Raw genomic sequence first — 26,889 nt, forward strand, 5'->3', positions numbered from 1 at the left:
GTAGGTAGTACAACACTAGGTCCTGAGGAATTGCCATCAAACTCGATAACTAGGCAAGAAACATGTCGACCTCTTAAGCGTATCAAAGCACAACATTAGGTGACGATACGCGACGTATTTATTTTAATTAGGGAAGTAGCCAAACACATTAAAATATTTTTTGATTGGACTATTTTTCTCTATTTCAACACACTTAACACTTCACTTGCACCTACACTAGGACCCTTACTCGCACTTCACCTGTCGGCTCTGGAATAAAGATCTCCGAGAAGTAGGCCCCATAACGGGTGCCTGATCGGGCATTGCAGCGCCGGCCCGAGTAGGAGCAGACCCGATGATGAAGCAAGACACCTACTTGTCAGGTGTGTGAGGGTCTTTTTCCAATAAGGAGATCACTCTCCTATATTTCATTGGGTTCAACCATACAGTTAGCACATGTCATTTTTATCTTCTGATAGGAACTTCATACTTAGTGTTCAAATATATTCTCAGAATACCAACCTATGTTTTTTTTAAATTAAAGTTGACAAAAATACTTTTCACTCCCCTTTCAGTTGTAAATGGGGTCTGGGTCATTGCTGCAGGCTTCTTATCCTGTAGGGTGGGCAAGATTTCAATGTCACATTCATGATTCATTCTTTAATAATCATGAGCACTTTTGTCACACCACTCATCCAGACCGGATGCTGCAAGACTTGCGTGGCCTGGATATGAACATGTCTACACATTGGTGACATCTTCCTGTGCATTTGCTAGTCCAGTCAAGGTGTGTGTAGCTGAATGAAACATTTTAGTCTGGCCAGACTTAAAGGTTTGCTGATAATCTTGAGCATCCTTGAGCAATGTCAGTTCAGGTGCAATATGACCAAGGGCATTCCATCAATAGGATTTAGAAGACATTATGTAAATACTCACTGGGAGCACTGCAAGGAATTTGTAACTTACAAATACTCTAAGAAATAGCATTCAACGCATTTGACTCCCAAATATCATTCTTAATGTTCTTCGCTTTTTAAAAATTGCCTTCAGGCTTAGAAACAGCTGTGATTAAACCGCTTTTGTGTGCAGGATAGTTGCCATCTTTTTAGATTTTTTTTAGGATTCTTTACTGTATATTTATCTTTCAATGTATTTTTAAATTGACTATACAGAGGATGATTTATATTTGATGTGTATGTTATGGTCTGTATTACTTAAAGTTTATGTTGATTGATTCATTGATTGACTCCCAGACCATCCATGTACCCTATCTGTTAGAATGCTGCTAGGAGCTTCAGATAAACAGGTTGTGGGTAGCATATGTGCAATCACAAGCACATTAACCCTTCAAATATGCCTCCAAAACCAAGATTTGATGGAATACTCAGTCTTACTCTGTAACCTAAGTGTACCTGGTTCAAGAGCCTGCAGGAGCTGGAATGGTGGAACATTTGCCCATCTGTTCTGAATGGCCATGTTGTCTTCGATGATGATGACATTAGACTTATAATGCGCACAGCTACTCAGCAGAATAAAAGACGCGGACCCGCGCAACTTGAATGAGAAAGGACATTCATGTGTACTGAAAAGCAGATCCCCTTCTTATCTACACCGGCATCATGCGCCTTCTCACCCGCAGCAAATACTCTTCAAACCTATGCTGCCGTCTCCTCTTTATCAAGGCAGCATATCAATGGCCTAACATATAGTGCCATTATTTTTCTTGTGCATCTCTGGAAAGGTACTTACTAGACACAGAGTGATACAAAGGACAATCGATCATTACTCATGCTTTGGATAATGCTCCACCAGGGCGCCTAGTTACAGTGTAGTTTAGAATGAATGCTGGAAAACAAACAACCCACATTACTCTAAATGACTTGACACACAAGAGATCTGATAGCTTGTTGATTGGCCATGAGGAAATATTTCTAGCTAGTTTGCAAACAGTATAGACATCAGTCCTAGAAGGAAAGCATGAGCTATGGAAAGGGAGGGTTGATGCAATGCCATCTACACAACCATGGAGAGGTTGCTGTGCCCTTTATTAGGAATGGTCGAGGCCATCTGAGCAGCGGAAGTGCTCAACTTCTACCATAGGGCCACCTTGACAATTCACCGTTGGCTCCTCACATGGTTGTTTGTTGACACAATTCTTAGATGCGGCTGTCACAATCTTGTCTGCAAAGCGAAATACAGGTGGGTCAAAGCATGTATCGAAAGTGCAGTTTACACAGTGTGATCTTAACATTAGATCCACAGAGCCTAAGCAAAATACCACAAGCACAGAACTTTACATTTCACATACAATGCCACAGAATATTCACTGAATAGTAAGAGAGGAAGTATACCCTTTTCATGGCACATTCCATCATATGATGGTGCTGATGCGCTAATTTCAAGAGTATAACTTGCCAAAGCTCTGCACTGTTACTGTTCTGGCTGGGGGTGCTCATGTAGTGATAACATTAAGCAGACTTTATGTTACCATGGGGAGCATCGCCCTGCTCAGGCCAGACACAAAGATAGTTCATGTGTTGCCCTGTGCAGACAACAACCTCATTCTGTGTCCTGCTTCAATAGAGCTACAGATACAATCGGTTGATATAGATGGACATTGTAGAGACAACACAAATAAAATACAATAATTGTTTTTGAAAGCCAGATGTGTATGAAGAGCTTGCATTTGGCAGGTAAAAAAGACCACGTTGGACAGGAATACGTATATCCGTTGATGTGGTTTACTCTCACAGTGTAATGAATATCTTAAGTGAAGCAGCTTTGTAAACTTGCTAGGATCCTGATAATGGACCTCAGATATTTCAATGCAGGTTCAAGGGGACTGTCGCTTGCGCCTCCTAGGAGGTTTACTCAGCTAGAGTTACACCAACTGCACTTGAGCCTATCTTAGTTGAAGTGCATGAAAGTTTGAATGGTTTAGCCCTTTCTAAAAGTGCGAATAGAACCACAAGGCTTGGGTCAGATCTCCACTCCCTGACTATGTTGGCTGATCATTTGTTTTTAAAGATTTCAGTAGCAGAAGAAATTTCAGGAGGTTTATTTTAGACTTTGAGTAAGATATGAACTAATTTATGCTTTGAAGAAAGTGAACCTGTGTGAAATGCCCTTCCATGAATATATAGCACACAATGTGAAAAGAATAGGGATGGGGCAAAAAACAGAACTCGTTAATAGGCTTCTCCAAGTAAAGGTCAAGGTTAGGATCTGAGTTTTATTTGGGTGTATGAGAAAATGTCCCTTTCTTTAGTCTGAATGTTAGTGCTGATTTTTAGACTCTGCACACTGTGGCTCTGCATTCCAGTGCCTAGTGTATGTGCCTCGACCACTAAAACATGTAGAACCAGGCTAATCCCTGAGAGGCCTGTTTAACTGCACCTGTAAGGTCATAGCATGTGGTCTAGAAGCTATGGCATGGGAAAATAAATGTCACCTGTGAACTGCAGCATTTAGTGTGCCCTGTACTTGTATGAAAGGGAAAACATGGCTTCAGGCCTCCCTAACTACTGCAATTTAACCTGCAGCCCCAACTGCCTAATGAACCTTGGGAAAGAACCCTCCTTTTAAATATTAGTAAATCATCCCAATGTAGGCCTTGTAGCCCACAAGAATTTAAAGATGGGACATGTAGAAATATAATGTCCCATGTCCCTACAGTAACAAACCCCCAAAAGCTAGTTTCATTGTACTTTTTGGAGAGACTGTCCTATGAGTAAAGCTAGAGTATAGATTAAAATTAATTTAGCTTTCTCAGATTTAGTACCAGCTAGAGACAAATTATACATCCACTATGTTTAATATTTATTAAAAATTCAATCTAGTTCCCCTCCTCCCCTTTCCCATGGAAACGGTGGCCAACATATTGAAGAGGGCGACTAGCAGATCAGGGTGGCGAGGCAGACTGACAATGGAGACCCCACTTTGGGGCTCGGATCTCCTCCGTGGTCTGCGCGGGACATAAAAAATAGGATCTATTGGGGATAGCCAAACTGGTTTGCATGTGGAAGGAAGGTACAGAGATCTTGTTTACTGATTTACAAGCTGAATATGGACCGTCAGGGTGTCAGTATCTGAGATACCAATAGATGCAATTTATATGGGGTAAGTGTGAGTCCCTCCATGGGGGTGGTGGAAGGAGTCTCCACTTGAATACAGGATGCTGGGGGCCCCCTAACAGAGCATGCAGTGACCTGACTCTATTCTTAGCTCTTGATTAACAGCCTTCCATCACTTGAACCTTTGAGGGAGATGGAAAAGGTATCTGAGAAGACTCGGGATGATAACTGGTGGCAGGCTTGTGGGTATCCCAGAGAGGTCGCGGTTTAGGCGGGATTCCGGTTTATCCAATTAAAAAGTGACCAGAGGGTATACTACACACAAACCCGCCTGTACCGTATAGGTTGGGCAACAGACAAATAATGCCTTTGGGGCTGTCGGATGAAGGGCACCCTGATGCATACATTGTGGGAAAATCCGAAAATTGTGGCCAACTGGAAACGGGTGGTTGATTGAATATCAGAAGTCCTGGTCTACGAGGTGATGCTCACACCCCAATTGGTGTCATTAGGTATGTGGGGCGAACAAACCCTGGACTGCTAGGACCTACTATTCGGCAACCTGGCCCTGATGATGGCACATAGAGATCTACTGAAATACTGGGTGGAGCCATGTCTGCCAACCATACGGGAGTGAGAGGAAGGCACAGATTGGTGTATGGGGGCAGAGAAACTGATGTACCTGGATAGAGGTTGCCCACGCAAATTTGAGAAAATCCAGGCTTCCTGGAGGGAAGTGAGGGAAAAGGGGGAGTGAGGAAACGCTGGAGATTCATTGCTAATGGATCACGCTTGAACCACAAGTAAAACTATTGGGTTTCGATACTGCTGTGACCAATGAAAGGGAAAAGACTTTGTCTGTTACACTGGCATCGTGCTCCGACCCAGGCCTCTGGAAGGCATATGCAATGGTTGCTGTATGTTCTAATCACATGTCCTCGATAGTTTGGATGGTATGTTATACTGTTTGCTTTTCTCTGTGAAAACTGAATAAAGAGATATTTTACAAAATCCAATCTAATGGTAAAGTCAGATTTGTAATAAATATTTAGCAAAGATAGCCTGACAGCAGCTGCTCTGCCTGACATTAACGAGGTGCGAAAACTGATCTCAGAGCAGAGACAGAAGTGACAGGATAGACTGGAGGTAGAAAGTGTGATATAAATCAGCTCAGGCAGGGCAGCTGGGGAGTTCCAGGACTTTATTAAATTGAAAAGAACATAGGCAAAGCCTACCCATTCATAGTTTAATGTAAAAGGAGACCTAAGGAAGGAACTGACTGTGCAATTTATGTTCTTTAGGCCCAAGGTCCAGAGGGACACCAGCCCAGTGGGAGGAGGAGCTGGTCCCAGATCCACTTTGGGGTAGCTTAGGAAGAGGAGGCTGCTCTTTTCCCCAAACACACAAGTGACTCACATGCAAGCTCCTTCCAAGTGCAGAAGGACTGTGCTATCTTGAATTCATTTTGAATAGTGCCAGCTAGGAGAGTTTGCACCACAGCAAACACAATGTGCTGCAAATGTGGGTAGGATTATGCTCATGAACCTTTTCCCAATTGGTTGTGGAGTGTCCAGGATTCTTCTCCATCCTCTGGCTATTGAACTGTATAAATATGGACCTCTTCACCAGCTCCTCAGAGTACTTTCTGGATTTGTGGAAGAACAAAAGAAGGTCTGCACCTGCTGTTTGAGACCTGGGAGGAGATCTGAAGGGCTGGACCTGCTCCAACTTGTACTCCATACTAAGAAGTGGACTCTAAAGTTCAGTTAGATAACCTCCCTTGTGACTCCAGGGACACAACAAGTTACAGGAGGCCTTTTCCTGAAGTGTCCACCTGATCAGATGCAACTGACCCTATACTGGACCTGATGGTTTCCTCTGCTGGTGTGAATTCTGGTCCCTAAGGGCCAGATTATGACTTTGGCAGTGTGGTGCCGGGTCCGCCCCGCCGCTGCACAGCCAAAGCCGTGCTCAGACCACCAACCAGATTAGGAGTTTCCTCCTGTCTGGCGGGCTTTGTTTTTGGCATTCCCACAGCGGGCCCTGAAAATGGGCACCTAAATGGAAAAGCCAAAAACAATTTCTGCATGGCATGGACTGAATACTCCATACTGTGCATAACCTGGTGTGCATGCACGTGGGGGGCACACGTTGTGTCTCCCTGTGTTCATCCACAGGGCATAAAACACCAGGGGGCCCTGTAGGGCCCGCTTTGTTTCCTCTCTGCCACCATTTTTATGACGGTCCCAACACCCATATCAGAATAGTGCAGTTGGGAGTCCCCTGACTCGTAATTGGGGCCTAAGCGTTAAACTTGATGTCTGGGACTCTTGGTTGTGTCTAGCTGTACTTCTCCAACAGTCTCTGAAAAGTTGGGACTTCAAACATTTTTGGACTTCCAAGACCTCTAGTGCCATCAGAGGAACCTTGCAGCAAAGGTGCCCGATTTCAATGCAACTTCTGCGGATACAGATTCAGGCTTGCCCTGCTGGAGGATTTTGAGGTTCGTAGAAAAAAGACTAAGGGACTGGTTTACAGCGTGCCACTTGATTTACAGACAGATGGACCTTAAGTATGTCTGCAATAAAGACTACTCCGGCAGAAAAAGGGCTGATGGGGGTTTGTCCGTTCAATGGCCCAACCCATTTAGAGTGGGCAATCAAATGAACATCGCAGTCCATCGCGGTAAATTTACGCCGTGCTAACCAAGTATTCACAACACGGCGGTACCATACAATAGTCACCAGATAACGCGTCAAATGGGAACGCCTACTCTGCATCTCATTAGCGATAGTTGCCGGGGTCAACTGTGGCGATGTTTTTTGAGGCTGCTATCGCAGGTAAATAGGTGCTATGGGCAGTTAGCACCAGCTTGTGAATGGGGTGAAAAATTTATCGCGAGTTTGGCTGAGCTATAGTGCCGTTAACCCGGCGATAGCTCCGTGAGAATATGGCCCAATAAGTGCTATCTCGATGCATGTGATAACACCCTGCAATGGTCAAATGCACAGGGATGATCTAACGGTTTTGTTGTCAGTTGATGATTTATGCAAAATTGTGTACTCTGCCACTGTCGAATTCCTCGTTAGCAGTGTGAGGCAGGTGGGCATGGATGAAATGTGAATGAAGGGAGCCTTTAGTGCACCAGAACACTAGGCGGTAACCTGAAATGACAGGAAAGAATAAGGCATCTCCAGCTTCTATTCTCATACATTATCAGCACTAAACATGCACAATAAACCCTCACAGGAAGGTCGTTTTTGTTACCCTGTGCTTCATTGGGATAACAAACACATGCACCTTCCTCATGACATTTCATAACTGTATTTTAAGGTTCTTGCTCCCTAAACACCATTTACTTATTTGGCCAATAAATCTATTCACACCTATCCAGCTGGATTTCAAATGTCTGTGTCTGTCAATTATGGTATGTAGTTGGCATCTTTACCTTGTTTTAATTATTTCTGTATGTTCGCAACAATACGCACCCACACACATGCATTTGAGAAACAGAAGACATTCTCAGATGAAGACACACATTATCGACAGTGTGAAAAAAAGAAAGTGGACGTTTTCACCTGTTATTTATGTGGCATGTACATTTTTTGGGGTTTACCGTTTTGGAACTTCACCAACAAAAAACCAGTACAGAGTTGGAGTTGTACTCCGAGGAAAGAATTACATATCTATTTTAAAGACACGACTATTTTGAATTTGTTTGTGGAAAACACTAACATTTAACTCTCTCAAATTGGTTAAGCAAGGGTTACCAGAAGAACGTTTAATGATGTTTTTCTGCTATAAGTTTCTTTGTTGCCTGCAGGATTTCTTCTGCTCCCTCTCTCGAATTCCTATCCATCTTTCTCTTCCTCGTCTACTCTTTCCTCTTTCGTTCTTCCTAACAAACTCTGTCCTTCTTCTTCCTTCTCTTTCGTTTTCCTCAATCCCTCTCTCCTTCTTGTTATGTTTCTCTCCATCTTATTCTCTCTGGTGCACACTCTTCTTTTTTCTCTTTTTCCTATCATCTTCCTCGCCCTCTTATTTCATCTCTCTGTCTCTCTTTCTGCCTCTCTATAATAATGCTCTTGTTTATTTTCACCCCTCTCTTTCTTGCCCTCAGTATGCTCACTCTTTCATAGATTTCTTTAATATTCCTAACATCTGTGCCCCCTTAACTTTACCTCTTTCATATCTTCCATCTTTTTTCTCTTGTCTTTCTACTTTTTATTTCTAACATTACATAACCTTTTAGTTCTCAAGCGTTCCCTTTGTTTCTTCGGCTAACATCAGTTCGCATTTTGTATCTCGGTCTGTTTTCACTTTCTCTCCTTTACTCCTTTGCTTTTTCACCCTGGTTTCCATGTATTTTCCTGAAATGTCACCTTTCCCATATATTAACTTCTCTCAGTTTTGCTCGTTCTCTGTCGCCTTTTCTATTCTTCCTCTTTCGTGCCTCTATTTATCTCTTTTAATTCTTTCTCTCACCATTTTCCCTCTCTGCTTTTTCTTTTCCTCTCTGCTGCTCTTTTTTCTATTCTTCTGCCTTCTCTCTTTCTTTGTCTAACATTCATGCAGGCACTAATCCTCTATTTTTTTAAATGTCTCCTGTTGTTCCTCTCATCCCAACACGCACTATCTGTTCCCCTTCTCATAGTTTCAGTCATTCTCTCTCTAGCTTCTTCAGTCTCTTTCTTTCAAGCACATATACACACACACTCAATTCCTTGCTCTTTCTCTCACTCTTGTTTGGCTTGCTTTGTCACCCATTTCTCTCTTTTGAGTACCATTCTTTCTAGTCTATTGCTCTCCTCTCATACCAACTCACTCTCTCTTTCTCACACACTTTCTGCTCCTCTGTAATTCATTCTGCACTTCGTGCAAAAAACTACCTAGCCTTCTCTGTCTTCCTGTCTATCTATTATGTGCAGCTTTCACCCCTATCTATCTACCATGCCACATGATTCCACTACACAAATCCACACTGCACCACACAATTGCACTCCACTCAATTCCATAGCAATTCCAATCCAATTCCCACAATTCTACTCCAAAACACATACATCTGCTCCACTCCAAAATAAACAAGCAATTGCAATGCAGTAAGTGACAATGCCTTCTATTTATGTGTTTTGAAAACCTGCAAGTGGTGGGTAAACACACACTTTGGGGCAGATTTATGAGCCCCTTGCGCCTCTTTTGCGTCACTTTTAACATGGGAAAAGTGACGCAAAAGTGGCGCAAGGGGCTCATAAATCTGCCCCTTTGTACTTATAGTCCTTGCTTACGAGAAGCAAGGCTGGCAGTACCTGCACCTCTTTTACTGCCAGCCTTGCTTCTCTAGCACTGCTTGCAGGTTTTCAAAACACATAAATAAAAGGCATTGTCATTTACAGTGCCAATAGCTCAAACTCTTGCAAATGTGAGGTCTATTGCATTGTAAATGCTTGTACTCATGTGTAGTGTGTGTATGTGGTGTGTTGTGGAATTATGTGGGTTGGATTGAATTAGTTAGTTGTGTAATTGTGTGGAGTGCAATTGTGTGGTGTGGAGTGGATTTATGTATTGGAATTATGTGGCATGGTGTGTTGTGGAATTATGGATAGTAATTTTGTGGTATTGAATGTATTGGAATTATGTGGAGTTGGATTGTGTGTTTTGGAGTGTAATTGTGTGGAATAGTATTTTGTGTTGTGGTATATAGTGAAATTTAATGATGTGGTGTGCCGTTGTGGGCTGCCTTCCATGGCACACAAACACCGATAAATGATATTTATACTAAATGACATAATACACGATGTAAACAGCCAAACATGAATGCACTCGGTAAGGATATGCCCTCCCCACCCTTAGTAAACCAAAGAACTGCTGTGCGTTTCTTTTTGTAGAACCTTGTAGAGCATGCACATTACTTAGTGAGTCACGTAGCGACGCTGAAAGGAAAGTTCACTATAGCAGCTCAGCACTTAAAAACACAAGGTTTTTTAAATGCCATACTCAGCTCCAATGCACTGCACTTTGTCATACTTTAGAATTTGGGACCGCGTAGGAGGCAGGGCCTTACCCCTGTCTATCTCGGTAATAGTGAACCGCGAATGGTTAATGCGGTATGTACAAGTGCTTTGTGTAATGTTTTAGCTATGAATGCACTGTGTATACGCTATTTTACATCACTGCGTGGGTTTCATTTTGTATCGGTGGCCATCTTATGGTTGCCCTCACATAGGCTATATAGCATGAAGCGAAAACGGGCCTTTCAGAGCACATGTGGCTTTCTTTGACTTTTCTGTGACCTGGGCAGCTTGGCTCTGCTGCCCCAGGTCAAACTGGTCTCACGAGTTCCCCGTCCTCTGGCCACCTGTGATTTGCATCAGGGCTTGACACACCATAAAGTCTTTTCATCCTACACAAGCCTCCAGCTAATCTCTTTCACACCTGACTGTTCCTGCTTTATGGCTTGTTTCCCAAAACAGGAGATGCTCATGTTTATTGGGGCCTATCGATATCTGATGTGGGATCTGAGCTTTGCTGTGTAAATAATTGCGGGCTGGCTTAACTGGAATGTGGGATGGTCATCATGACTCTGCCTTTTCGTTTGAAATGTATACATGTAATGGCCATATCATAAACTAAAGAATGTATGCCTGAGGCAGGAAATTCTGTATTTAAGGAGAAGCCCGTTTCTGTGATTTTTAGCAGTCTCCTGAGAACATACACGCTGTTGTACTTCTAGGACGCCTGTAATTGGTCTGCAGCCAATAAACTGATCTTTGACTTCACCCAGAAGACTCTGTGTTTCTGTAGGTCTGAAACAGGAAGAACCCCGAAGTCATAGGGTGTGTTCCCCTGCACCGCTGGGCTTAAAATACCCAGTACTTCAGTTGCGCCCAACGTGGGGCGATTTCAGGGGTACCGGTCCAAGCCAGAGGTTCGTGAGGAGCTTCGTGTGGAAATTCTGGTGGAAGGCCGCCACTTCATCGACCCCTGCATGTCGACGTGGTCCGAAGGTCTTTTCTGCGAGGTTCTCCGCGTCCCGACGGCTACGAAGGACTGCTGCCCTGATTAATCGCCCTGTTTTGGACCCTTGACGATTTTGGTAGAGCGAAACAATTGAGAGAGTCTTCTGGTGACGCCATCGATCATCAATATTCAGTTAAGTATAAGTGGAGCGTCTCCCAGTTTGAATTTGGTATCCTTCGGGATCATTTCGATTTGGTGCTTGCAAGTCCCAAAGCCAGAGGACTTGTGTATTCACGAGACTATCGTATTCGATAATCCTTTGACGGTTGAAACTAGACTAGTGAGCGAAGATGCCTGGTTCTAGTGTATTTTGTAGATTGTTTTGTTTGGGTTGTGGAAGGGATTTCCAGTTAGAGGATTCATGTCCGGTTCCTCCAATTGGAACTCCAACTTATGAGCTTTATGTAAAACATGGCGTGGGCCCCATTGCATATAATGAAATATGGATCCGATACACCAGAAAGGACGGTGTTTTAAAATGGCCCCAAAATGGTAGTTTCGATACAGATATCTTAGATAATTTGGAAGTGAAATTGTTTAAAAAGAAAGCCCGGCCGGCGATGTTTGATTCTTTCCGCCTATGGCGAAAGGAAGCCAAACAGAAGGAAATTAAGCTAGCGAAAAGAGATAAGAGAGAGAGAGGTATGTCAGTGATGCAAGCAGCTGTGCAATTTAAAGATAATGAGGAGGAACAAATGAAGGAACAGTTACATAGACAGTGCAAACTAGGGATTGATAAATGTTACCCTGTTTTGTCACCCCTTGTGCAAGATGAGACAAAAGAGAATGAGAAAGATTCCCTAATGTCCCATTTGCTAAGTTCGACACCCCCGTATGCGCAAAATGCAACCGCGCCTCCACAGCTTGTAAATGCGCAGCCTCTAGTAAATATGCCGCAAGCCTTCCTGCAGCTGCCAGCTCCTCTTCAGCTGGCTCCTATCCCTGCAGTGCAGCCCTCTCAAGGACCGCCAGTTTTGCTACCTGTTACCCCCGCGCTTTCTGCGACTTTGCCTAGCACGCCAGCGGTCTCCTCTGGCGCTCCTTCCTGCACTACCCCGGTACCTGTATCTGAATCTGTTTTTCTTCCCTCTGTCTATCCCCCTGTTTTCGCCTCAACTTCTCCTTCAGCACGACATCGACTAGCTAATGTAGTTACTAGTCTAATGTCGCCTCTCTTTGGATCATCTAGTGCGACTCCCGCCTTACAGCGTAAGCAATTGCGCAGTCAGCTGCCTGGTTCTGACGAGAAAGAGGTGTTAGATCATCTGGCGCGTAGGTGGATTGGTTTCCCTTCACTCTATGATGTGGAATCAGTTGTTAACGTTTTTCACCAATGGGATGCCCCAAAACAGAGGTATGTCTTTGATAAAATGTGTGAATTCCTCTGTGAGGAATTGGAGGATAAGGGTGCAAACCCAAACCCACAGGAATTGTGTCGAGTGCGATTTGATTTCGAAACAGGTGTAATTGTGGGCCCCAAGGTAGATAAAGCAGTCGCGACTTTACTGTCCCTCAGAAATGGCGATTGTCAGCAATCATTGTTTGACCAAGATTTCCCTGTGGGGAGAAAGGGAAAAGCGCGACAATACCCTATGAGAGAAGTCCCTCCGGTATGGAAGGAAGCTGTTGCGGCTGATGCCGCTCATGGTATTGCTGCTATGCCAGCACATTTTCAGCGTGTTTGGGTACATGTTCCATGGAAGCGATCTGAGGTGTTAGCGCTTAAGCAGACATTACCTAATCCCCGTAAAAACCCTGCAGGATACTATAAGGAGTTGTCCCAAACTTCAGAATCTTGTGTAATGAATTTGGCCGACATAGATATGCTGTTTGGGAATGTGGTTCCACAGCCTTTATGGGGATCCATTCGTAATATAGATCACGCTGTAGAATTGGGTGACACATGGGCTAATATCGTTGCTGCAGACGCTAGACAAGTTGGTGGTGCAAAACCTGAGCCTTTGGTAGCAGAGCTCCCTGGTAGAATTATTACTTATATGAAAACTATAATGCCTGCGATGCGCGTAAATTGGGACAAACTATCCACATGCAAGCAGAAGAAAGATGAGACAGTGTCTGATTTCTTCACCAGGTTTGAAGAAACGTTTATTGACCACAGTGGCCAAGACATAAGCACTGAAGGTGGCCAACGGTTATTCGTTGATAAATTTGTGCAGAATCTACTTCCCGAGTTGTGTAAGAAATTAAAAGACTCAGAAAGTTCTTGGGCTGTTTCCTCTTCAGTGCAAATACTGGCTACTGCACAGTATTATGAGAATTGAGACAAAGATGAGAAGTATAGAACAGATAAGAAAACGAAAGAACTAAAGACAAAGGTCCTTTTACAGCAGGCCTATCCGCCAAGTGGAGGACAGAGTAATTATAGGCAAACACAAGGTATCTATCAGCAGCCCCAACAGTTTCAGAATAGTCAGCAAATGAATGGGTATTATCAACCACGAATCCCAGTAGGTCCCAACCAATGTTCATATTGCAAAGAGGAAGGTCATTTTAAATATAGTTGCCCTAAATTAATGCAGCGTAACAGTAATGCGTATGGCGCAAGAGGTAGAGGTGGTCAGCAAGCTCCTAGGGGTAGAGGGCGTGGAAATGCTCCCCAGAACGCGCGTCCTCTTCCTCCTCAAAATACCATAAATCGCTTTGATCAGCAAGCCAACGCGACTGGTAATACAGCTCAGTACTACAATAATGATTATTATGCAGAAGACGACAATGTAGAAGATAATGATTACTAGGACAGCCGTAGACAGAGAGAGGGAGTTGTTTCAGTGCCAGTGGATCAGAGCGGACCTTATGTTAAAGTGACTACAGCAAATGTAACGGAGCCCTTTCTGCTGGATACTGGTGCTGCAAAGAGTTCAATCATGCATTCAAAACTCCCTGGCGTGCCTTTGTCTGGCGAAATGAATGTCTCAGTAGGTTTTTCTGGCGCCCCAGTTAGGAACCCGATTTCTAGTCCTATGTCTCTTTCTGTGGGACCTTGTGAGCTAAAAGCACCCCTCATTCTAACGACAGGTTGTGGTGAAAATTTGCTAGGCTTAGATTTGCTAAAAAGATTGCATGCAACACTATATTGTTCTCCCTCAGGAGTACAACTTACATTAGGTAAGAAAGTGATTTCCCCAATGTATTTGTCTAAAAATGCAATGCCACCTGAATTGTCATCCCTTCCGGATGTCCTTTGGGCTACTGGTCCCAATGATGTGAGTCTTTTGGAAATACCGCCATATGTGGTAACTTTAAAAGCCAATGTCAGATTGCCGCGCATTCCCCAGTATAAGATCTCTAATGAAGGTCAGAAAGCGTTGTTAGAAATTGTCAGCGATTTGATTAAAAAGGGTGTGATTGTAGAGACAAGAGGCAACGTTTGCAATAGTCCTGTTTTACCTGTCTTAAAACGAACGGACCCTTCACAGCCACCTGTTTACAGATTTGTGATTGATCTTAGAGAGGTTAATAAGATTGTTGTGCCACAGTTTCCAGTTGTCCCTGATATAACTGCCTTGTTAACCATGATTCCAGCCTCCGCTGCATGGTTCTCAGTGATCGATCTAAAGAATGCTTTCTTTAGCATCCCAATTGCAGAAGAGAGCAGAGACATTTTTGGCTTTAGTTTAGGAGGTCGAAGCTTCCGCTTTAAACGCGCTCCCCAGGGCTACTGTGAAAGTCCATCAATATACAGCCAAGCTTTAAAAGCGCAGCTTGATGCACTGGTTTTACCCAGTGGCGCTATCCTCATTCAGTACGTCGACGATTTATTAATCGCCGCGGATACTGAAAAGGTTTGCAAAAACGCTACCTTGTCATTGTTGTGTCATTTGTCTGCCTCCCATCACAAAGTGTCTCTCTCAAAATTGCAATATTGTCGACAAGAAGTGACCTACTTAGGTCATCTCTTATCGAAGGAGGGAAGGAAACTGACCCCAGAAAGAATTCAAGCCATTGCACAGTTGAGTGTGCCAAGAACACAGAGAGAAGTGCGTGCTTTCTTGGGCATTACTTCATACTGTAGGCATTGGATTCCTAATTTTTCCTTGTTGGCAAAACCTTTGTTAGCATTAACATGCAAAGACACACCGAATCCTATCCCATGGTCTGAAGAGTGTCAGAAAGGTTTTTTGGAATTGCGTAATGCATTATGTTCAGCTCCTGTGTTGGGTACCCCTGACTACAGCAAGCCTTTTACATTGTATGTTCACGAGAAAGATGGTTGCGCGTTATCAGTGTTAACACAGCCTTTTGGCAACAGACCGCATCCATGCGCATATTTTTCATCAACCTTGGACCCTGTAGCGAGGGCATTGCCAAGTTGTCTGAGAGCCACAGCTGCCACAGCTATGTCTATTCAACAATCTGCTGGACTAGTAATGGATAATACATTGATTGTTACGGTTCCACATGCTGTGGACACATTGTTAAACAGGACCAAGACGCAGCACTTAACTAGTGCGCGATTATCTGGATATGAGCTGACACTGTTAGCAAATCACATACACATAAAGAGATGCAACACGTTGAATCCAGCTACATTATTGCCAATTCCAGCAGATCTAGATGAGATTGAGCAACATGATTGTCTGTTCAGAACAGAAGAAGAGACGAAAGGGAGAGTGGATCTCAAAGATACTCCTCTGACTGAGTGTGATGGTACTTTATGGGTGGATGGTTTGTGTTTCAAGCTTCCGAATGGTGATACGACTGCTGCATATGCTATCACGACTTTGCACACGATTGTTGAAACTGCGCGTGTGCCACAGAATTCAGCTCAAGCAGCAGAATTGATTGCCCTTACGAGAGCATGCGTGTTGTCTGAAGGAATGAAAGTGAACATATACACAGACAGCCAGTACGCCTTTGGCGTGGCTCATAATTTTGGGCGAATGTGGAAAGAACGTGGGTTCCTGACTTTGCATGGAGCTAAGACTCAGAATGGCAAGTTGGTGAATGATCTCCTTGAGTCACTGACCCTACCGTTGCAAGTTGTGATTATGAACTGCAGTGCGCACAAGAAAATCACTGATGATGTTGGTCGTGGTAATGCGTTTGCTGATGAAGTCGCGAAAGAAACAGCAAAAGATGTAAAGACTTGAATGTATGTTACAGGCCCTGCAAGATGGGTTGGTGATGTTGGAATGTGTGAAAACACAATAGAAAGTGTAAAGTCCCTTCAAGCTGAAGCCACAGAGAAAGAGTTGAGCAAGTGGAGAGAAAGTATGGGTAAGTTGGATGAGAATGGTTGTTGGATTGATCTGTCAGAACATAGGCGATGGTTGTTACCTGATGCATATGTGCTTCCAGTGGTTACTATGGCACATGGAATGGCACACATCAGTACGAAAGGAATCCGTAAGTTGTTAGCTCCAGTATGGCAGAATGCTGGAATTCCTAAGTGTGCAGAGAACGTGGTCAAGAATTGTATGGTATGCTTGAAGTACAACCCTGGTAGGGGAAACCCAACTCCAGCTGGTCATTTTGCGCCTCCATCATATCCATTTGATGTTTTGCAGCTAGATTTTATCCACATGGAAAGGTGCAACAACCTGAAATACGTATTGGTGGTTGTTTGCGCTTTTTCAAAATGGATTGAGGCCTATCCTCTAAAGGATAACACTGCTCTGTCCACAGCCAAAGCCCTTGTGAAAGAATTTTTCCCTAGGTTTGGAATGCCAAGAATGGTGTGGAGTGATAATGGAAGTGAGTTTGTGGGCCAAGTGATGAAGAATGTATGTGAGGGACTAGGTATAAGGCAGAAATTCCACGCTGCAAATCACCCCCAATCAGCTGGATTAGTAGAGCGCTACAACGGCGCAATAAAACTTAAACTGGCCAAAATCCAAGCTAGCTCAGGTCTTAAATGGCCTGACGCTCTGCCTCTAGCACTCCTGTCCACCAGAATGACCGTACACTCACGAGTGGGACTTAGTCCGTACGAGGTTGTTTTTGGCCGCCCGGCCAATGTATGGGGTGTGCCAAGGCCGACGAAATTCAGTGAAATCGAGCATCCAGTACTGTTTGATTACTTGCACGAATTGACAGCTAAACTGCGTGTTTTACATCAACAGGTGCACGATACTCTTCCCCCGGCTTCTGAAGCTCCTGGACACCCTATCGAACCAGGCACGTGGATCCTTGTGAAAAACTTCCAGCGGAAAGCCAACGATGAGCCCCGCTGGATTGGCCCTCACCTCGTACTACTGTCTACAAGATCAGCTGTTCGAGAGAAGGGGAAGAAAAACTGGATCCACGGCGCCCACGTGAAGAGGATCCCTTTGCCTCTGCCGTATGACCAGTGGGTCCAGGAGGGTATCGCTGACTCTGAAACAGACACTGTACCTCGTTTTGTGCCGTTCAGTGATGCACGCATGAAGAGGCACAACTTCAGCGCAGGAAAGTGACGATATTTTGCAAGAAGCTGTGCCACCGTCAATTCGATTGGACACTACCGAGCCTGAACTCTTGTTTCAAGATCAAACAGTACCTGGCCGTCTCCACTACAATCTGAGACCAAGGCCTATGGACAAATAAATATTCTTTTCCTCACCTTTTTGTTTTTGATACCATAGCTCTCCCATCTGAAGGACTTTCTTTATTTTTGTTTTTCGAACCACCATCCGGGTTCAGCCGCAGGGTCGCGGTGCCAAGACTTTGGGGTACAGGCCGGAGACGTTAGGTCAACGGTTCTGGTTGGTCTAGGGCGTTCCCTGGAATAACAGGCGTACTCCTTAGCAGAAGAAACTCACCCGCCGCGAGCGGCACGATTAGAGGATGGAGTTTTTTAAGATGGAGAGACTCACTGAGGAAATGAACTTTAAAGCAAGAATGTGTAAAATAATGAAGAGCAAACGTTTTGTGTTTTTATGCCTGTTTGTATTATGTAGTATGATCATGTTTACTGTAGGATTTGTATTCTTCTCCTCTCAAGAGCCCATTGCCCCCACTGTACAGCCTATACCTCCTCCTACTGTCTCCTCACACTCTTTTCACCCTCTGCCTGAACATGAACAAGTTAGACGATCAGAGTTTGTGAATAACTCGTTTATTCAGCTCCTGCACCAGCACCAGCTAGTCATGAATACAACCAATTGCTGGGTGTGTGGTTTAATGCCACATACCATTAATAAGGGTATTCCCTATCTGGTGCTGCAGTATAGTTACAATGGATCGTCATGGGCATTCCAGACTATGTTTCTCTATGCACTAGAAGTATACTCCCCGCGACAACCACGTTCCATCAGACCTAGCACCAATAATAAAGCTTTAATGAAAGGAGTTGCCGATATGAGTAGAGATATCGATGCATACTCATCCATTCCCAAAGAGGAGCTGAGAGCTTATGTAGGGTGGAACGCGACGGGGTATAGTATTAGTCTAGGTGAAAGACAGCGGAAAATCTCATCCCCAATCTGGGTCGTACCCCACATAGGTCGGTTCTGTTTGCAAGGTAATGGTCAGAATCCTAGGGCTCAACTGGGGAGAAGTGACTGTACTGAAACGTACACCTTTCCGTCACAGTTTTCCCCTGCGTTTTGGCTGCCAAGGGTACATATTTTATCTGCAATGACCGAGCATATACATGGTTGCCCCCTGACTTCTCGGGCACATGTTATATTGCAAATCTGCTACCGCCAACATTTACTGCCGCCTCTGACTATCACAAGACCAGAGTTGTGAGAGGCGTGATTAGTAAGGAGGATACTGCCGGTCAGGAAGCGGGAGATTTCTTTTTGGGTTTCCTGCCATTTTGGGGACCTATGGTTAATAGTAGGAACCTGAGACAACTGACTCGTGTGGTTGAATCCACTGTTAATGTTACGGCTGGTGCCCTTGGTAATTTGACAGCTGAGCTCCAAGCGGATCGCCTCATGACTTTGCAGAACCGCATGGTTCTAGACGTCATACTTGCAGACCGTGGTGGGGTATGTAAGGTTATCCAATCCAGTTGGTGCATTTTCATACCAGACAACGCTCCAACAGTTTATCAAGCCATCTCCAAATTGCATAAAATATCTGAGTCCATACACATGGATAAAGGAGATTGGTCACTGGTGGGGTGGTTCTGGGAACTGATATCTGCCTGGGGTTGAAAAGTTCTGATGGTCATTGGAATGATCTTAGCCATCCTTTTCCTGTTCTGTCTGTGCGTACAGTGTGCTCCCGCGATATGTGGCCTCTGTGCTACATTATGTGTAAGGAAACCTGTATCGAGGGACGAGCTGAGTAATAGGATGATGCTACAGCAACATCTCCATGACTTTGTGAATATTGACCTAGACTCGGATTGAAATGAGTATAGTTATTGCCTATGTAAGGGCAAAAGGAGGGTCTGTCGTAATTTAGAATTTGGGACCGCGTAGGAGGCAGGGCCCTACCCCTGTCTATCTCGGTAATAGTGAACCGCGAATGCTTAATGCGGTATGTACAAGTGCTTTGTGTAACGTTTTAGCTATGAATGCACTGTGTATATGCTATTTTACATCACTGCGTGGGTTCCATTTTGTATCGGTGGCCATCTTATGGTTGCCCTCACATAGGCTATATAGCATGAAGCGAAAACGGGCCTTTCAGAGCACATGTGGCTTTCTTTGACTTTTCTGTGACCTGGGCAGCTTGGCTCCGCTGCCCCAGGTCAAACTGGCCTCACGAGTTCCCCGTCCTCTGGCCACCTGTGATTAGCATCAGGGCTTGACACACCATAAAGTCTTTTCATCCTACACAAGCCTCCAGCTAATCTCTTTCACACCTGACTGTTCCTGCTTTATGGCTTGTTTCCCAAAACAGGAGATGCTCATGTTTATTGGGGCCTATCGATATCTGATGTGGGATCTGAGCTTTGCTGTGTAAATAATTGCGGGCTGGCTTAACTGGAATGTGGGATGGTCATCGTGACTCTGCCTTTTCGTTTGAAATGTATACATGTAATGGCCATATCATAAACTAAAGAATGTATGCCTGAGGCAGGAAATTCTGTATTTAAGGAGAAGCCCGTTTCTGTGATTTTTAGCAGTCTCCTGAGAACATACACGCTGTTGTACTTCTAGGACGCCTGTAATTGGTCTGCAGCCAATAAACTGATCTTTGACTTCACCCAGAAGACTCTGTGTTTCTGTAGGTCTGAAACAGGAAGAACCCCGAAGTCATAGGGTGTGTTCCCCTGCACCGCTGGGCTTAAAATACCCAGTACTTCAACTTTGAGATCTTACATGTACCACCACTGCACTGCAGTTAGAGGTGTTACAGGTGTCATTGTGGACTGCATTCTGATATGTCACATGTACAACCAGTGTACTGCAGTTAGATGTTATAGGCACCACTGTGCAGAGATGTTCTGCTTTTGTAAATGTCACAAGCAACAGCAACCTGCCATAATGTGAAAACCCGCAAATCCTAAAACAATGCCTTGCAATTGCAAATGCCAGAAGGAGACATGCCAAGATGGCAGAGTGATGAAACACCTTTTGCTGGCATCTGCTTTATGTGTTTGGGAATCCTTGGGCAGTGTGTAGACCCCCTGTGTTACATGGTATGCACGGAAGTCCCAGACAGCAGTTACTCTTAATGCATGGAAGCCTTGGGTAAGAAGCAGGTCCCCTGCGTCACGTGTAAAGCATGCAGTGCCTTGGGCCGGAAGTAGGTTCGCTGTGTTACCTACAATGAAAGGAAACCAAATGCAGTCTGTAGGTTCTCAGTACCATAAGGAGTGCATCGGGTGCCCCTTCATAGTAAGGAGTGAAGGAGGGGCCCCAGACTACATTCATGTGTATCACTACCATGAAATGCATCGGACGAGCCGAAGTATGAGGCCCTCGTGGTACACGGGGCACAAAAGCTGTGGAAGGACTTGGTTCTATGGTGATGCACAGAATGCAGGTAAAGCCCCGAACCAGCTCTCAGGTCCCTTGCCTAGCACGGGCTGCAGGAAAAGCACTGGTAATATCAGCTTCTGTGCGCTGTCTGAATGTAAGGAACATATGTGCCGCCTACAGGTGATTGGTGTAATATGGGATCCACGACCGTCTCAAGCAGCACAAGGGCCCAGGGGTGGCGTAAAATACAAGATGGAACTGAAGGACATATTGGGCAGAGTGGCGGTTCCTTGTGTTACACAGTACACAAATCAAGTCTGGGTGGCTCAAGTGCCCGGTTCCTTGTGTTACACAGTACACAAATCAAGTCTGGGTGGCACAAGTGCCCGTGTTTCATAGAGGGCACGGGACAACTCCGCGCAGAATGCGGCTCCTTTGAACTATTTGAGCTGCAAGTGAAGCCCCAGGTAGTAAATGGATTCCTTACAGCCCATCATTAGTTTCGTTGTGGTATAAAGGAATGCAGGAAGTCGCAGAGCAGGAGGTGGGATTGTGAAATATATTGTGTATTAAACTGGCTCTTAGAAAGAAATGGGAACGATATGCCAGGCTCGGTGTCATTGTGTGAGAGAAGTGGACTGGACTCGGTATATTCAGATGAGAGAACTCAAACAAACAATAGTACTTGAAAGCTGCAACAGAAAACGATGTGCCATTTAAAATGAAAATATGAGCGCCCTCAGAGCTACATAAGCGAGAGTAAATACCTGAACCACTGATCAGGCGACCGCTTCATAAGCGAACCAGAAGAAGGAGTAAACAGCCGTGAGAACATGGATCTCTGCACACACGCCCAGTATACAAGGTTAAAAAAACGGCATGACTCACCACTAAAATGCCCGTCAATCCAACTGCCACACCCGTGTTCACCGTGATTAGCAGGGTCGGACTGGTAAAGCGGGCACTCGCGCAATGGCAGTATCGAAGTTCCAGCTATGGGCTGCTTTTTTGGCAGCCTGGGGGCCGATTTGGGCTGTGTCTGGCGTGTTCAGATATCACTAGCTGCCCACTGGGGCACTGAGTGGCCTTTCTGGAGGCAGATGGGCGTCCATTACTGTTATATCCTTTTAAGTGTCTTTGAATGTAATCCAGCCTAGCTGTCTCCTGCGAGATGGTAACGGAATGTTGGTGTGTCGGTGATGCTTGGAATGCCTGGGTGCCGGTGCGGATGAGTGGTGACAGTTGGACATGGGCTGAGCAGCAGGGAGGCTGCTCCTGGTGGGGCTGGTATAAGAGCTGGAAATAGGGCTGGAATGGACTGATGTACATATTACCTGGAACTAATAAAGAAGTCTTCAAACTCTACATGGCTACCTGGGTCAACTTGTGTTTAAGGGCACAACATTATTTTGGCGATGATCAGACGTGGACTTAAGCGTCTTTAAGGTTGGTACAGATACCAAGAGAAACTACAAGAGTCTACAGTAACCATGAGAAACTAAAGTAACTACTAGACGCAAGTTTGGAGCCACAGGCAAGCCAGCCCCATCAGTGTCCTTGTGAACGGATGGCCCCAACCACCTTTGCCCAGCCTGGACATGCTTCATTCTTCTTACAAAAAGGTATTTGATGTCTGTGTGCATGTGGTGTAACGCACACGACTAGACATGTGGGTGAATAAGCCACATCGATTAGTGAGATTCACAAAGAGTGGATGACTGACAGCTCAAGTTTCCCAAAGAATTTGTATGTTAACTTTGGAAGTGTTCTTTCGTTGTTATTGCCACTGACCTGGATCAAGAAGTCTCTTAAGTATCCTAGGAGTGGCTGCACAGATGTGATTTATGGACTGAATCAGTGAATGGACCTCACAGGTACCACACAGGAACGGTGCGGTTAAAAAAGTTGTTCAGTAAGTCCCAGTGAATGGTTTTCACAAGCCCCACACAGTAGCGATGTGGCCCTACTCATTTTGGTATTTGGAGGTACATGGAGTGCCAACTGTGTCGGATTTCATTTGTAGATACCTACATCGGAGCTCGTTTTTACTTCACATTGTCAGGGACAGCGTCCGATCTATTGATCAACTTTCTTGTCACCAGTTTGAATGGTATAGTGTGTGTCACTTTGGTTTCATGATTTATCTCACTGTGCCTTTTGACATTTCTGTTATGCGGTGTATATCGCAGACTTCAAGGGAGTAGCTTTTTGGTTATGTGTGTCACGTTGTCCAGTTGGTTTTTGTCCTGGAGGAGGTTAGGAGTTTTCTTAACCCCTTCCCCGCTCATGACGGAACCGTTCCGTCATGAGCCACGGTTGCCGTGTGCTCATGACGGAACGGTTCCGTCATGACAATCCTGTTGGCGGCCGCTCCGCCTGCGCGGCGCTGTTTCCCCGCCTGTGCGGGGGGACAACGCAAGTGGGCGGAGTCATGACGGAACCGTTCCGTCATGAGCACAGCTCAACTGTGGCTCATGACGGAGCGGCTCCGTCATGAGCACAGGCCCACCGCGCTGCCCCCCTGCCCCCCCCAGCGCTGCTGCGGAATGTCCGCAGCAGCGAAGGGGTTAATGGCCAAAGTGGACGTTTTTGGTGTTTTTTTAATTGAAATATTTACGTACTGCATTAAAACATGCGATTCAACGTTGGCTATTTTAACCACTACCCAGTGGTTTAAAAGTTTAAATCCACAAGCTACTCACCATTGGTAGAGTCGCGCAAGGCTCCTCATGGGTCTTCTGTGACGTCTTTCCATCTACGTGACATCCAGTGCTGCAATCCATAGGTTAACAGCACGTTGCAAAAGCAAGCCACCCTGCACGGTCATAACAGGCGCCACCATGTTGTGATTGGGGTCTGCACTCATTCTACAGAGTTTCGTCTACCTGGTCTTGCCCATACAGCACAGCGTCAAGCTATCTTCTCATGTTTGGACGTCAACTTCCATGAGTGTACCAGAACATGAAGACTGGGCACGTCTAGTTCTCGGTGCTCGTCTTCTCTGCTCAAGAAGTGGATCAATTTGTTAAAGCACCTGTGTCGGGGTGCAAACCATGTCTGCTTGGGTAAGGGTACGCTTGTACATTGTATTATTGAAGTTGAAGAGACTTGTGGACTCGCCTTTGGGCTCGCGCAGTAGACATCGTTTGATTTAAAGTACAGTGTATTAATATTGTCAGCTTTGCATTTTGGGTGGCATGGAAGTCCCTTCTTGGCTGGGCGCAGAGATCGTCCCCATATATAAAAAGGGCTCTCCTCTGCTCCCAGCCAACTACAGACCGATTAGTCTCATAGACGTCCCTCAAAAATTTTTTGGCAGACTGATTTTGAACAGACTTCAGGTCTGGATGGACGAACACAACATTCTGAATCCGTTCCAAGCAGGCTTTAGGAGGGGTGTTTCAACGGTGGATCAAATCTTCCGTTTGAACCTCCTCTATTGGAAGTCGGTAACAATCGAGGGGGGTAGTCTATACACAATATTTGTAGACTTGCGAGCGGCATCCGACTTAGTCCCTAGGGACAAACTCTGGGCTGTGTTGACAGCCCTGGGGGGCCCCGCTGATTTACTTATTATCTTGAAAAAATTACATCAGGGCAATTATGCAAGGGTAAGGTGTGGCAGAGGAGGAACCCTTTCGGAACCCTTTCCCGTTGACAGATGGGTTAGACAGGGCTGCGTGCTGGCACCTACCCTTTTCTGTCTCTTTGTCAATGGGGTTTTTAGCCATTTAAACGGGTTAACTAATATCGATGCCCCTAGGTTGGCGGGCACCAGGGTACCAGCAATTATGTTTGCGGATGATACCCTGCTGCTCTCCAAATCTCCTATGGGCATACAAAGGGTCCTCGATGGATTTGTTGACTTTTGTAAGTCTCATGGGCTGGAGATAAATACCACAAAAACTAAATACATGATCTTCAACCCGCCCGCCTCAACCCGATCGAACCCGCGGATAGGGACTTCCAGCCTAGCGAGGGTATACACTTTTGAATACTTGGGGGTCATTTTTAACCAATCTATGAAGTGGGACTCACATCAGACAAAAGTACATCTGAAGTTGTTACAGATGACAGGCGCCATCTCCAGGATGATGAGTGGGCTGAATTACAAACCATTAGGCCCACGTCTCCATATTTATAAAACTCAGGCTAGGGCGGCTGGGTTATATGGGGGCGAAATCTGGGGACATATATCAAATCAGAAACTGCAGATCACTGAAAACAATTTCTTGAGGCAGTTGACAGCTCTTCCGACTAGCACTCCACTATTACCTCTAAGATTAGATATGGGTTTAAGACCCTTTGAGGTCGAGCTTGGCCTTAAACCACTAATTTTCTGGCGCAAATTATGGTGTACCCCAGAGCTCGTGAACTACAGAACGGAGTTGCAAGAGATCTTGCGTCTTGTAAGATCTGACCGAGTACCATGGCTACTGTACGTCAAACAATCTTGCGAGTCAATAGGTAGACCCGATCTGTGGTCTGACCCAGCCAACGCATGCTGTAGGACCTCTCGTAAAACCATCTCATTGGCCTACTATGAGCACAACTTACGCATTCTATCTTTGAAGGCTAGGCCTGGGTCGTTAACGGAGCAATTCCTGGGATTCAAAGATATGTATAAGCGAGAAGTAGTCCTAGATGCCATTGAACCAATGCTAACCAGGAAACTCTATTTGCAATGGCGCTATGGCACTCTGCCTCTAGGAGCTCACACTGCCAGATGGTCACACTCTCAGTTAGTAACACATTGTCCAGCATGTGGCCATCCTTCTGAGTCTGACTTGCACATAATATTCTTTTGTCGAGCATACCATAGATCAAGAAAATATTGGCTCCTTCCACTTTTAAAAAATCTGGGTTTTAAGCACCATATTCCAGCTTACAGAATTTAAAAAACTGACTTATCTGCACCCACAGTGTTTGCAGTTGCGAAATTCCTAACAGCTATGTGGATCAGTCGTAATCGCTGTATAAAATCAAACACTGAGCTTGAATAGGTTCCTTACTGCTAAATAGTAACTTTTAACTACTGTATTTTAACATGCTATGAGTATTGTGTTTTTTACTGCATTTCTGTATTGTTTTATTCTTTTATGGCCCTAGTGGCCGAAATAAAGTTGATAATATTGGCAGCTTCAAATTGGCCATACACTCTACTGTTCTTTGCATCTGAGAGTGAAGTGTTCACAACATTCTCCATTTTTTGAGAAACAGTCTGCTTCCACATCGACTTGGAAATCCATAAACAGCACATATGCTTCACGGAGAGTGCCATGCATATGTTTCTCACCTGCAACCTTTTTGAGATTTGTTTATTTGTTCTCCAGATTTATGAGTGGTTTGTGCTTTGTTTCTCTTTGATCTGTTTTATTGTAGTTTAACAGAACATACTGTTGACTAAAAAAAGGTGATGTTCTATTGCATATTGTAGTACTCGGGTGAGAGGTCGCTCACCATCGTGGATTACAGTTTATTATTGTACTAATATTGATAGGGTTTTTGCATGATTTATGCAACATTTTCGTGCTTTGAGATGCCACAGTATTCCGCTTTTCTATGGATGGGTGGTCCATGTGTTTTAGTGGGTGGCGGTCACACTTTTATCCTCCACATGAGAGATGGGTGGGGTAACAGTCCCATTTTCCCATTTTACAGTTAGTAACCTCTACATGGGGGTAGGTTTATGGGTGAGTTCCCATTTACACTGTTTTGATGTTAACCCTTAGACAGGGTTGGGTTATGAGTTTTTGCCCCATTTACATGTTGTGCAGTACAATGGTACATCCCTACATAGGGCATGTGTTTATGGGTGATAGCCCCATTTTCACTTTGTGTTTGTCGTCTTGCGCTGTAAGTTTAGTCTCCTCTATGGGTCTGATGTGTTTGTAAGTCACGTTATTCTGCACGCCCTGTCATGTTGTGTGTAAGTCATCCTACGCCTGGCGTTTTGTGTCTTGTGTAAGTCGCCCTGCGCCTCACTGTGTGTATCC

The 26,889-nt window shown here is 44.8% G+C and overlaps 1 protein-coding gene across 1 annotated transcript in view; it reads right to left on the minus strand.

Moving 5' to 3' along the window:
- Window positions 1-1,167: 1,167 nt before the first annotated feature.
- Window positions 1,168-26,889, minus strand: part of LOC146808868 (phospholipase A2 inhibitor and Ly6/PLAUR domain-containing protein-like) — an 84,675-nt gene continuing 58,953 nt past the window's right edge. The window contains exon 5 of the mRNA XM_085614247.1: window positions 1,168-2,160. Within this exon, the coding sequence (XP_085470373.1) occupies window positions 2,027-2,160 (134 nt within the window). The 3' untranslated portion in view covers window positions 1,168-2,026. The remainder of the gene's footprint in view (window positions 2,161-26,889) is intronic.

Source organism: Triturus cristatus, chromosome 7, assembly GCF_964204655.1.
Source record: "Triturus cristatus chromosome 7, aTriCri1.1, whole genome shotgun sequence".
NCBI classification, from domain to species: Eukaryota; Metazoa; Chordata; class Amphibia; order Caudata; family Salamandridae; genus Triturus; species Triturus cristatus.